Raw genomic sequence first — 14,112 nt, forward strand, 5'->3', positions numbered from 1 at the left:
TTTTGGTTGTTCTTACAAATCTTTAAATAATTTAGAAAAGTAGTACATATAAAGGCATTTTCAGGAATATAATTTGAGATTGCATGATTGAGTTTAGGGATTCCTTTGTTTATTTTGTTCAAATTCAGACACTTTATATTCTACCATTTCCATATTTTATTTGCAAGTTTGACTTATGGATAAGTAAATGTACTTATTTGATGACTAAATGAAAACATTTAAAAAACATTTTGACTTACGTTTTCTTATGTTCATGTGCCTTATATTTTGAGTTTTATGACCCATGTTTATATTTATTAATTTGTATTGTATATTCTAGATTGAGTTAGTTATATTTTTATTTTTTATTTTTATTAGGATACAATTCTTTACAGTGTAACTTTTGGGTATCAAGCTGTTGACACTAAAATCCCTGAATCCAGAGTGGTTCAACCTGCTGCTTCCTTGGTGGGCTTGCTTAAAGGGAATTTATAGATCTTCCCACTCTCTAGGGAGTTTTTAACAGCTTTTCTCACCCTCTTGTGCCAAAAGACAGAAACTAAAATTCAAATCATGTGTGGGCTACAAATTCCTACTTTTAACTCTTACCATTTTCTTTGGTGGGGAAAGGATAGAAGCTCTTCTTCCCCCACCTTGTGTTCAGAGATGAGAAAGGCTGTTGTATTACCCAGGAGATAGGAGGTGTCCAGATAGCTGAATGGGTTAAAGTGCTGTTGGGTGCTACTCTTGAGGTCTTGGGGGTGGTGGGAAGTTTGAGAATACTGATTCTGTTAGTCTGTTCTCTAAGTACTGGCTGCCATCAAGGAATTCTGCCATGTAGTTCACCTCTAAAAATGTTTGCTTCTGTGAACTGGTTAGCTTTAGAGTTACATGACAGTACACTGTGCTTTGTAATTGTAACATTGAGCTGGGAAGGGTTAATGAACTAAAATTTTAATGCACGTTATGGGCAGTTCAAAACCTCAATTTTTTTGTAGTTGTGTAATTTTCTTCGTTCATTGTTTTGCATGATACAAAAATCATAATTTTGGATCTGAATGCACAATTTCCTGTTTTTGAACTAGCTTGTGGTATCATAAAGCTTTTAATCTAACTTTTAAAAAGCTAAAAAGCTTCTTAACTTATTGTAAAATTTCACCATCTTTAAAGTATTTTATAATTACTACTGTCCTTTGATTTGTTTCCATTTATTTCTATTATCTTGCAGCATCTTTTATCCAAATTCTTCTTTCTTATAAATCTTGTAAGTAGGAACCAGAAGCTTCTCCTTAATTGCAGTCATGTTTTTATTTTTTTCATAATTCCATTAAAATTTTTGATTGTCATTGTCTCTTGTAGTTTTTGCACTTGGGAAGAAAAATACTTTTCTGTGTTTTGAATGGGGAAGATTGTTGGCAAAAGCAAATTAATCTGCCTGAATCAGTCCCATTATTTTCGTACACTAGTCTGGTCATGTCATGAATTCCAGGATTTTGCACTAACTGTGTTTTGGCTTTTTTTTTTTTTTTAATTTAAAGCTTTAAGCGTATTTTTATACAGATTTAGTGTTTGATTTGTATGCATTCTGCATGTAGTGTTTTTCAAATGTATTATTGCTGGATAGCTTATTCAGGACTAAAAATGGCTCATGGGAAGTTGCATAAAGATTTATGCTTGACTCTGCATTCTGTTAAATCTGTTATTACAAATAATTTAAACATTTCATGTAGAGTGATAAAAGATTTCAGAGTGATTTTCAATACACTGTGAAATCGTTTGTTAAAAATAAAAGCAACTTTCGAAGGGCTTCTGTTTCAGTGACAACAAATGACCATGATAATCTTTCTTACCAATCCAATTTTCTGATTTATCAACCTCAAGTTAGCTGCTGTCTGTGGTTGTTAAAATTCATTCTCATTTTGCTTGGTTGGGCGATTCTTTGGTGTGTGTTTTGGAGTTGGGTGGGTGGTGGGAATGCTCTCTCTTCCTCCCTACCCATTTCTTATCCTTACCTTGCCCTCTCCCTAAAGTATACAACCTGGCATGGGATTACCCATTCAATTATGATGTCTGTCTGGGGTAATGTGTAAATTTGCAGTACCTATTTTTCTTAATGTTTAAGCATCATTTTTTTAGGGGGAGAAAAAAACGGAATAAATAATAGAAAAGCCAAATTCTGTGTTATATATCTGTATGTATGTGAATACAGATATATACAGATGTACTCTGCTAATCAGAAATTCAGTTGAAAAATGCATCTTGTAGAATCTGTTAAACTGACAGTACCACTGTAAATTGTTACCCCTTTTCAAAGAAGATTTCAGAGAGCCCTTTTTTAAAAAAAAAAAATTAAGACATAATTGCTAAACAAAAGCATTATTGGATTCTATTCTAGTAGCTATTTAATGACACCAACATTTGATCTTTGTGTCCAGGGTCCCATGAGCCTATTTGCATATCAACAAATATAATAAAACCCTCCTTTTTTCTCCCCAGCCATTACAACACAAGCTAGCATGGAGTTTCGACGGAAAGGGTCACAAATGTCCACAGACACCATGGTTTCCAATCCTATGTTTGATGCAAGTGAATTTCCTGATAACTATGAAGCAGGAAGAGCTGAGGCTTGTGGGACACTGTGTAGGATTTTTTGTAGCAAGAAGACTGGAGAAGAGATTCTGCCAGCTTATTTATCCAGGTCTTAGAATTTTTTTTGTTTATTTTTCCATTTATATAGTTGTGATAGTGAAACTATTATAGCATGGCTTAGTAGGTTGAACTGATAAGTAAATGTTGGTTTGAAATACCTGCAAATGTATGTAAGTAACTGAAATTTTTTGCTTGAATTCTTCCTTTTTACCTACCTTACCAGATTTGGTGAGGACCCCTAACACCCTTTTTATTTTAGAAGTATTGTTAATTCCATCTTAGATGACGTTTGTTAATTACAGAGAGATTTGAAGGGCCACACTAAATTTTTAATACATTTTTACCACAGTACTAGACAGTATAGATGGTCCAGAAATGTTAGCTGTCAATCCTGCCTCTAAGGAGCTTATTTTCTCAAGTGAGCAAAGCCATGTACACAAGTAACACCAATCCGATAGCAATAGGAAGCTGGTAAGAGAGAGACACAGAAAAAGTGCTATAGGCATTCAGAGGAAGCAGCAGCATACACTTGCCCTGGGGGTTCAGGAAAGAGTTACAGAGGATTGGATGATTGTGCTGGACTTATAAAATGACTAGTATTTAGACTATGTTAGCAAGTTGGGTAGGGTCATCCTATCCAAATTTATAACTTCATCCAGTCTTTTTGAATGGCTCTGCCATCCATTCAGTTGCTTATGCCAGAAACTAGGAGTCATTTTAGGCTTCTCTTCTCTCCCTCTGTATCTTTAGATGGTCAGCCGACTCTTGCCTTTCTGCTACTTAACCCTCTTTCTAATCTCTCCACTCTGTCCTCACCATGACACTTCAGGCCTTGTCACTTTTTTGCTAAATTAACTTGTAATGGCCTCCTATTTTTCTTGACTGTCTTTTGCCCTCCTCAGCTGATCATTCACACAGCTCCTGAAGTGATACTAATATTAATAAGAACATTCAGGTGTCTGTACATACTAGGTTCTCAGGAGAGAGGATTAAACTGACTCAGAAGGAAAAAGTGTAGAAGAATACAGATATGAAACAGAATGGTACATGCAGGGAAGTAAGCAGTATCTTAATAGGCACTTGACTTTCAGTAACAGAAAACTCTTTCAATGTGACTTAAGCAAAAGGGGAATGAGTTATGAGAAACTCACGCTATTAAATACCTTCTAAGGTCAGGACATGCAGCAGGGTCTCACAAAGGGCAGGAACCAGGAGCGAGAAAGTGTTCAGGGGCCAAAACAACTTTCCCCCTTTTTGTTTCTCTGTCATCATGGTCTCCCAGAACTGCTTCATTTTTCTCTTACCTGCAGATCATGTTCTTATATTGTAGTATGCTTCTAAGTTCAAATTTCCATGACCTTTGTCTAGGTGACCAGCAGGGCCAGTTAGCATTCTGAATCCTAATTTCAGATTCCTGAGAAAGAGGATCTGATTAATCAGGTGTCTACCTCTGGTGTAATCAGCTACAGCTGTGAAGGTGGGTCACATTGGATACTGGCACCCCATGTGGTGGGGGCACATTTCTTAGGAGGGAGACTATAGGTTGGGACGATACTCCAAACGGTATCAACAGCAGTAAGGGAGAAGGCTGTGAACACGAGCCTTCCATCTGGCCCATAAGATTGGATGGGTGGTAGTGTGACTGAAGAGTGGATTTGTGACGGGGGCCAAGGATGGGGTTAGTGTTGAACCTGTTGAATTTGAGGTGCCTGCGGGCTATTTATCAACAAATATTTATTAAGTTCCTACTTTGTGCCAGTCGCTGTGCACAGGGAGTACTAGAGTAATCAGTAGACATGTCCTGCCCTCAGGTCTCCAGTATGCTTTTGGCTAGTAGTTCTGGAGCTAGAGACTGATTTGATTATGTTTGGTGGCTTAAGTAGTGTTTAAAACCAGGCTAGTAAAAGAGATAGCTTAGAGAACTGAGGTTGGCAGCCTGAGGAACCCCAGTGTTAGGAGGCACGTGGAGTAAGAAGATCTGTTAAAGGAACTAGCCATAGAAGTCAGAGAAGAATTAAGAGCAGAAGGGAGTAATCAAAGGGTTGAATGCTTTAAAAAGGCAAAGTTAAGACTTAGACATGTCTTTTGGATTTAGCAATTGAGAGGCCATTGGTTATTTGCTATAACATGGTTTTAGTTGAGTTCTAGAAAGAGAAGATAGATTGAAATGGGTTGAGCAGTGACCAGGAGGTTAGGAAGTTGTTTCTGAGGAGGTTTGTGGAGAAAGGTACCTTACAGCAGCAGAAGAGTATACTAGTATAGTTGCTTTTGAATGATGGAAGATTGAATGCTTAGTTCATTGGGGGTTAGGGGAGGATGTTGAAAGTAAGGTATGTTCAAGTACATTCCTAAGGATTCTTATTCACAGTGACCTTCATGTCGTGGTGAATACAGGGTCGAATGAGGTTTCTTTCTTTCATTGTGCCCCCAAAAATAATGGGGGAGGGGGAAAGGGACACAACACACTTTTTTTCAGGAATTGCGAAACACTACACAATTTTACTGACATGGAAATCAATTCAGTAATTCCTCCAGTTTATTGATAATTACTGCAGCCTTTTGTTTTTATCAGTAGTTACTTCATTTGCAGGCACCTGTAACTGAATTGCAAGGCTTAAAACTTCAAGAAAGTGTAATAGACATGAATCTTTTTTTTCTTTTGATTAGGAAATATAACTTGGTTCTTAGTGTATTTGATTCTGAATTGTTCTAACTCCAGTAATACCTTTTAAAGGATAGAAGTAGTGAAGATTGGAAATAGACTTTAAGATGACTGTGTAGAAAATATTAATAGTTATGAAAACAATTGATCAGCAGTTTGTTTAAAATTTTTTTCTTGCTTTCCTAGATTTTACATGCTTTTAATTCAAGGTTTGCAGATAACTGATTATGTGTGCCATCCTGTCTTGGCCAGCGTTATTCTAAACTCCCCTCCTTTGTTCTGCTGTGACTTGAAAGGGATTGATGTTGTGGTTCCTTACTTTATTTCAGCTCTTGAAACCATTTTGCCTGACAGGTAAGCTTTCATTCTGTACTAGTATGTCAGTTGTCGGTTTTGGCCTGGTCTGTTTTGGTGCTTCCACCCCAGTTTCCCAATTTATCCTGTCCAGTTGTCTTCATAGCCCAAGGGGACTGAGGCCATATTAAATGAGTGTAGAACATCCAGGCCTACCTCGTCCCTGAACTCTTTCAGTTCTCTTTGTCCACGGGCGTGTTGAATCCTTCTTGGTCTGGTCTAGAGGGGTAAGAATAGCCCCAGCCCGGAGGTCTTTTGTGGAGTAGGCCTTACATTTAAAATCAATCAATCAGTCAGATTCTAGTTTAATTCCATAACAGTTTAACATAGAGATTCTCTATCACACACACACAGATTGCAGAATATGAACTCAGTGGAAAGTAGTTACTGCATTCTTTATAAAACCAAACCCAGTACGTGTATTACAAAAAATTGGCATAATGTATATTTGGCAATAGCTAAAAACATACTTTAGTTCAGAAATACTAATAGCTATCTTTTTTTTTTTTGGCAGAGAACTCTCAAAATTCAAAAGCTATGTAAATCCAACAGAATTGAGAAGATCTTCCATTAATATCCTGCTTTCTTTGTTGCCCCTCCCACATCACTTTGGCACAGTCAAATCCGAGGTAGTTTTATTAAAGTTTTTTATATTCTGTATTCTCTTTTGTGTGTTAATTCACGTCAAATTGTATTTTTTTAAATGGAACAGGAGCTTTAAAAATTTTTTTCAAATTATTTCAAGTGAATCAACAAAGTTGATTTGTTGAGGTATTTCTTCTGTCAGTGAGCCAGCATGCCCTTGGCCTACCATTTCAAGTGGTGATGGGCTGGTGATGTCTGATCTCATATGTTGTGTGAGTTAGTGACACACTTAGCACAGTGGCTAATATTAGACTGCAAGCCTTGCTTGTTAGACTGATTTATGTGTCCACTGTAGCAGTTCCTACATGGGCGTAGCGTACCACAGCAGACGATGTTAAATGTTATTTGTTTCTTCCGTAGGTGGTCCTGGAAGGAAAATTTAGTAATGATGACAGCTCTTCTTATGATAAACCAATAACTTTTTTGTCACTGAAGTTGAGACTTGTGAATATACTAATAGGTGCCTTGCAAACGGAAACGGACCCCAACAACACTCAAATGATACTAGGTTTGTGTTCACATGTTTTTTTATAAGTGAAAACCCAGGTGGTATGTTGACCTCAGGCATGTTGAGGAGGCAGGGGTCAGGGATGGGAACCTAAGCATAATATAGCCCTACTTATTCTGAATCACAGGCAGAATTTGTTTGCTTTTATATGTGAAAATTTTTGAAGGGGTGAGATGAGGGAAGGAAAGCATCCTAGTTGTCTTGGTAGGTCATGTTGGCTTAGTTTTATTTGTGTTCTTCATTTTTCTCTTTCCCTCTTGTCCTTCCTCTCTCCTTCTCTCCCCTTCCCTCCCCTTCTTCTCCCCTTCCCTCTCTTCTCTTTCCTTTCTGTCCTCATTACTTCTGCCTCTGCCTCCTGCCTATTACGTACATGTGAAAATATTTGGAGTTGGGTGTAATTCTGGAAGCCATGTTTGAACATGCCAAGAGGAGATTGAGGAGTAGCTGTTGCTGTGCCTCCTCCCTTTTTCCTTATTGTTTCCTGTTGGTTTTCTAATCATACTGACTCTCTGTCTTAAATGGCTCCTTATTATTATTGCCACTTACATATTTTAAACACTTATCACCTCTCAGCTTGGTTACTGAAGCTGTCTCTCACTGTACTTCTGGTTTTTTTTATCAAAGCCAAGGGCATGGTCCTATGTGCAGGTACTCCAAGGAGAAAGAAGAGAATGGCATGGCTTTTATCCTTGAGCAAGTCTCATTGCAGAGGTTGGAACACCTTCACAGAGTACTCAGATAACAGCAGAAGGCAGTGCTGATTGCATATCATGTTGAGTGTCTTCAGGGTTGAGAAAGAAGAAACCAAAAGAGCAAGGAAACTTCATAGAGGGAAGTGGAAGTTAAATTGGATCTTGTAGGGCAGGATTTGAATAGGTGCCAGTGAGGTTAGAATTTCATTCCAGGAGAGGAAATGACAAGGCCAGAGCATTGGTGGTGGCAGTAGTGGTTGGAGTGGCTACTCAGGAAGTATAGTATGTTATGCGGCAAGAGAGGGGAATAAACAGGGAAGAGTAAATCCTTTCATTTTGGAAAGGAGTTGAAGGAACAGAGGTTAAATCTCGATCTGAGAGAGCCTCCACATTGTACTTTTTTAGGTTATTCAAATAACATCACTTGAAATCAGATAATTTCTACAGTGGATAGAGTATTTAGTTCTGCTTTATCCTTGTTCTGAAGACGCTCCCTATGTGTGTTCCAAGGAAGAATCAGTTGTCGGTCTTGCCATAGATTGGCAAAGCTGTGTCTGTCCTCTCTTTATCCATAGTGCACAAGAGCACTCCCCCACTGGGATGAGAAGCAGTGTGCTAGGCTCACTATCTTGTTTCTGTCCTAGTCTTTCTAGGGCTATGAGTTCCTTGGGAATAAATACATGCAGCTTGCCTTCAGAATGTGCAGCCATGGGCGAACCCTAAACCATTCGTAAAAAGCAGTTGGTCAGAAAGATATAGCTGTGATTTTTATTTTGTTATTTTATATTGAAAAGATCAGGGCTTCCCTGGTGGCGCAGTGGTTAAGAATCTGCCTGCCAATGCAAGGGACATGGGTTCAAGCCCTGATCCGGGAAGATCCCACATGCCAAGGAGCAACTAAGCCCGTGCGCCATAACTACTGAGCCTGCGTGCCACAACTACTGAGCCCGCGTGCTACAACTACTGAAGCCTGTGTGCATAGAGCCCATGCTCTGCCACAAGAGAAGCCACTGCAATGAGAAGCCCACGCACCGCAACTAGAGAAAGACTGCGCGCAGCAACAAAGACCCAGTGCGGCCAAAAATAAATTTTAAAAAAAAGTAAATTTATTAAAAAAAGAAAAAGGAAAGATCAGAATCTGGTTTTGAAAGTATTACATAATATTTTTCTTAGTTTATATTACCCTCGAAATTGAGATGTTTACATCTGGTCTTTCACACCAATTAAAAAATACCTTCAGATTTTTTTTGACCTTCAGATTTATTTTAGGAAAACGTTATTTTAAAATTTGGGGGAGAGATCAGGAGATTAGGTCATTTCTAAAGAATATCTTTTCTGACCAACCAGTAGATTTATTAGTAATTTTATGGAACTTTCAGGAATACTCAGCTAAAGTAATATTCTTATCTCTGTATTAATGGAGATGTTTTAGCCATTTTAGTATTCTTGTCATGTATTTAAATGTATTTTTTTGTTGTTTCAGGGGCAATGTTAAATATTGTTCAAGATTCAGCACTCTTAGAAGCCATTGGTTGCCAGATGGAGATGGTAAGAAGCATACAACATGTAATTTGTCAGAGAATATCAACTTCTGTTTTTATGTAAATTATATTCCAAAATGTCTGTCCTTGTGTTTTTTAAAGGCATTTGTTTGTAAATTCAGCTTACTGATTCAGAAAGGATCCTTTTTAAAATATCTGTTTTGAGGTTTCTTACCTTTCAGTGCCTCATCAGGTCCCTGAGAGATTCTGCATGAGAGAAATTCCAGCTAAACACTGTCTTTATTCCTGGGCAGTGTTTACTTAAAGCTCTTACTTCTTTTGCTGTGTTGGTGAATTGGCTTGAATAATCTAGGAAAAGCCCCCTATTCCATAATTCCTTGTATCCCTTGTAGATCTAGTGTTGGCTGTAAACAGCATCTAGTTTATTCTTTTCTATCTCATCAGCTCTTTCTGGCCCCTCTAGACCAAAGTTTGAAGACCCCCCCAAAGCACCAATGCTTCTAAATCAAAAAAACTTTCCAGAGACTCCCAGTTCCCCCTGCTTCTGTCTTCAAGATATGTGATCCCTTTACCTGGAGTAGAGGTGGGGCGGTAGGTGGGTGGGGAATAGAGTATACTGGAGTGAGATGGGTGGATGTTGGATAGGTGATCAAGTTATTATTAAGGAAATTATGTTCTTGTCCCAGTAGGTGGCTAATAACAGTCACCTTATCTGGATAAAATGAATTGTGTTTGTAGGGGAAGAAAATGAGGAATGTCTTTAACAGACACCTTTGTTAGCCCCTATACATACAGGAGTTAATCTTTGTACTAATCATATGTTTTATTGTTTGTGTTTTATCATATAACTACATTTGAAAGTTGTTTGTTTATTTGTGTTTTTTTTTTTTTTTTTTAAGATTGTATTCCTGTTCTGATGTTTTGCTTGGGAGGCACTAGGGTATTTCTTTAAGGACCCAGAGTCATTAGCTAGTGAAGTCTAGTGAAGATGGAAAAGGTCTGGCCCTTTTAAACAGCATCAAAGAAAACTCCAGAATGGGCACCCTCTAATCATCAGACCCTTGATACCTCCAATAGGTGGTTATGCGAAAACACCACAGCAGTTTTAATCCTTTGTCAATTTTTATCTGTGTATCAGTTTGTGCTGTTTAGCTGGCACATTCCATTTTATCAATATGGCTTTAGTGATTGACCTCTGTCTATACTTGTAAACTATGGGTCTAGCTGTCAAATATTTGATTCATTTTTATTTGACTAGGGTGGTGGAGAAAATAACTTGAAGAGTCATAGTCGCACGAATAGTGGTATTAGTTCAGCAAGTGGTGGAAGCACGGAGCCCACAACTCCTGACAGTGAAAGACCTGCTCAGGCTCTTCTAAGAGATTATGGTAATCCATGTTTGTTTTTTTTTTTGAAATCTAAAGTTTATAGAATAACTTTTAACGCACAGATATACAAAACAAACAAGCAAAGAAATTTTAAACCAGATTTTAAGTTCATGACTTTTATGTATCTAAGTGTAACAGAGAGGCTATTAGTCCAAGACATTAAGAAAAAGAAAACATTTAGCTCTATAGCTTTTAGTAGTTAGATTTTGCGTGGTTTCTTAGATTTTATAAGTGATTATAATGTGTGGTTAGGGAACATTTCTGAATTCTGTACCAGGTGCTAGTAGTACAGAGTCAAATAGGATTTACGCTCTGCCTCAGAGTCTAATGGCAGAGTCAGCCAGTATATCAGATTTTGCAGTGTGGTAAGGGTGGGTGATGGTTTATGCATTAGATGGCAACTCAGAGGAGAGTCTGTCTTTGTGTTTGAAGGCTATATACCCTACTTCATCTGGTTAGATTCTTCAGTCACAAAATGTAAGGAAGAGTAAGGAAACACTTGCCATTAGAGCATCCTATTCAATAATGTCCTTTATCCTGGGCAGTTACTTGATGGGTTCTGTGAGTTTATGGGTGCCTTTATGTTTTTACACATAAATACTAATGGTGTATTGAATCTGTGAGTATTAATCCAACTAGATTGGAATGAAATCTAGCTCCTTAGATGTGAGCTTAATTTTTTAAATCATTTGGAGAGTTCATGAGCCCAGGAGTCCAGGCATATTTCAGTGATTTAAGTTTGTTTTGAGGATCCTTCAACATGTCAGATACATAAGGTCATTCATTATGTGGCTATTAAACACATTTAAATATTGCATTTATGAAGAAGTTATTTAAATTACTATCTTACTCATTATGCTTGTGGATTTAAGTGTAGGTGAAAATTTGTTTTATTTTTCATGTTTCTAAGACACTTTTAAACTAAAGAAATTTTCGCATTATTATGTGTTCTAATATAAATGTTTGAAGTGGTTATTGTTTGTTTCAGTATTTTGAACTGGTGTTAGTGAGTTCTGCTTGTAATGTCATAAAATATTTTTCCTAAGAAATCCAGATATGTGTTAGTGTCGCATGAATGTCTCTCTTTAATGATCATTCCTTTTTTTGTTGTCACTGCCCTCTTTCTGATAGGATCGACAGGTATTAATGTCCCTAAAGCTTCCTTTATAAATTCAATTTAATTTGTCCTAATTTATTATTAACTAAGTAGTAATTACTTTTAAATATAGAATTGGAGGCTAAATAAAAACACAATAACTTGGTTATGTAATTTTTTTAGAAGTATTAAAGTTGTCTTAGAGAATTCAATGTTAAAATTTGTTTGAAAAGGGATTGCATGTAACTTTTGGTGGTTTAAACCCTGAAAATAATTTCAGTAGATGCTTTAGGATAATTCCCAGCATCTGAGGAGATTCTAGAATTTGAATTCTTTCCTCTATAAAATTCCAAAGAAATAATTGATAGCCTTTTCATTGTTTTGCTTTTTTTAAAAAAAATGTAACTCTGTGAGTTAATTTAGACATTTTAAGATTTACATTGTTATAAAAATGATATTGAAACTTTCAAATCCCAGTGGATGTCTATATGAAAGTACATGAGCTGGGAGCTAGAAGCTGCTCTGGTCCAGTGTGTGTGCCCTGTGCACTGTTGTTCAGTCAGGCTTGACGCTCAGGCCAGTGGGGCGGGGAGCATAGCGCTGTGTGGGTGCCCATCATGCTCACTGTGGCTGCTGTGGTCTGTGCCTAGTGGAATGCTGTGCTTCTCGTTACTAATGCTTAGTTGTTTTCCCTCCCTGTGGGATGTGGCATTGGGGTTATATCCTAGCTCTTAATACAGATTCAGCTGCTGGGCTCCTGATTCGCAGCATTCATCTCGTCACCCAAAGACTCAACTCCCAGTGGCGGCAAGACATGAGCATATCACTGGCAGCTCTAGAGCTCCTCTCTGGCCTGGCGAAGGTGAGAAGAACAATCCATTTATTTTAGCCCAGCGACCTTGGACTATGGCTCTTTTTTCTGTGTCTCCTGACCCCTTCTTGGGGTATTGCGGTGTTGGTTATATTCAATGCAGTTGATATCAAGGTGTGCAGAAATGAGCCTCCAAGTGAGATTTTACAAAATGATCTTTACTATTTTGTTTAATAGGTTCAAAGAGTGTGAATGATATTTTTTGCTGTTAAATTACTGGAAACATTTCAATACTTGCTATTCATTTGTACATAATAATAGAATACCTGTTGATTTATACCTGTTGATTTTGTATTTGCTTATAATACCCTTAAATTTTCAACAACATTTTGTGCCATTGTAAGTTCATCTAACTTCAATGAACAAATGCAGATTTGGCAACAAAAGAAAAGCTTATCCTAAAATATGCCATTTGGGACTACCTGTGATTCTTCCATCTTCCATTATCAGAGATAAGTGAAAATTGGCTGTATTTTCAAATTTCTTTCATAGGTCTTTTTCAGTTTTTTGGAACCTTAGAGCTGGGTGTCCGTTTGCATTTCTCTAAGTATTTTCTTTTTTTTTTGCTGAGGTGAAATTCACATAACATAAAATTATCCTTTTAAAGTGAACAATTCAGTGCCTATTAGTACTTTCACCGTGTTGTGCAACCACCACCTCTATCTAGTTCCAAAACATTTATAACCCCAGAAGAACCCTGTACCCATTAAGCGGTTGTTTCCTGGTCTCCGTTTCCCCTAATCCCTAACAACCACCAATCTGCATTCTGTCTCTATGGATTTACCTATTTTGGATATTTCTTATAAATTAAGTCATACAACCTATGAACTTTTATGTATGGCTTCCTTCACTTAATATGTTTTTGAGGTTGATTTATATTATAGAGTCTGTCACAGCTTCATTCCATTTTATGGTTGAATGATATTCCATTATATTTATGTACCAATTTGTCCGTTCCTCTGTTGCACATTTGGGCTGTTTCTACCTTTTGGCTGTTGTGAATAGTGCTGCTATGAACATGGACATACATGTGTTTATTTGAATACCAATTTTCAGTTGTTTTGGGTATATACCTAGGAGTGGAATTGCTGGGTCACATGGTAATTCTATATTTAACTTTTTGAGGAGCTGCCAAACTGTTGTCCACAGCGACTGAATCACTTTACGTTTCCACCAGTGATATAGGAGGGTTCCAATTTCTCTACTAACATCTTCACTAACATCTAAATGTTTTCTTATCTGTAAAATGGGCAGGATTATCTTGCGTGTGTGTATGTATGTGTATATATATATATATATATATATATATATATGTATGTATATGTATATATCTATCTATCTATCTTGTATAACACCTGGTGATGTGAGGATGAAGTGAAATGAAATATATAGAACACTTTGTAAACACAAAGGTGATGTACACACATAAGGTGATATTGTCTGAGATAAAATTTAAGCCCTCGTTTTACAGATGAGGGGACAGGTGAACAGAGGCTGTGACTTACCTAAGTCATGAGAGACAAAATAAGCAAGTCACCACCACTTACAGCTTACCTTTACCTCAGGGATTCTCAAGGATAGATGAAATGGCCATAGTTTTGTGAGGAGCAGTATTGATGCAGAAGGTAAGAATAGCCATTTGTGAGACATGCAGGACCACACTGTCTTTGAGAGCAAGGTACTGTTGCCTGTGACCTTGAGTACACTTGAAGTGGTAAGGAATAATTAGTCCTAGATGGAGTGCTCTCTGGACCTAACAAACCATA

At 37.4% G+C, this 14,112-nt stretch overlaps 1 protein-coding gene across 1 annotated transcript in view; it reads left to right on the forward strand.

Moving 5' to 3' along the window:
- The window catches only part of RALGAPB (Ral GTPase activating protein non-catalytic subunit beta), a gene marked incomplete at its 3' end in the record, with an annotated part of 96,782 nt that overhangs the window by 48,557 nt on the left and 34,113 nt on the right, over nt 1–14,112 (forward strand). Inside the window, exons 10-17 of the mRNA XM_079720291.1 lie at nt 1,208–1,243; nt 2,476–2,677; nt 5,477–5,644; nt 6,159–6,273; nt 6,650–6,797; nt 8,973–9,037; nt 10,250–10,379; nt 12,204–12,337. Of these exons, the coding sequence (XP_079576417.1) occupies nt 1,208–1,243; nt 2,476–2,677; nt 5,477–5,644; nt 6,159–6,273; nt 6,650–6,797; nt 8,973–9,037; nt 10,250–10,379; nt 12,204–12,337 (998 nt within the window). The remainder of the gene's footprint in view (nt 1–1,207; nt 1,244–2,475; nt 2,678–5,476; nt 5,645–6,158; nt 6,274–6,649; nt 6,798–8,972; nt 9,038–10,249; nt 10,380–12,203; nt 12,338–14,112) is intronic.

The sequence above is a fragment of the Hyperoodon ampullatus genome (genome assembly GCF_949752795.1).
Source record: "Hyperoodon ampullatus genome assembly, chromosome: 14".
Classification (NCBI taxonomy): domain Eukaryota; kingdom Metazoa; phylum Chordata; class Mammalia; order Artiodactyla; family Ziphiidae; genus Hyperoodon; species Hyperoodon ampullatus.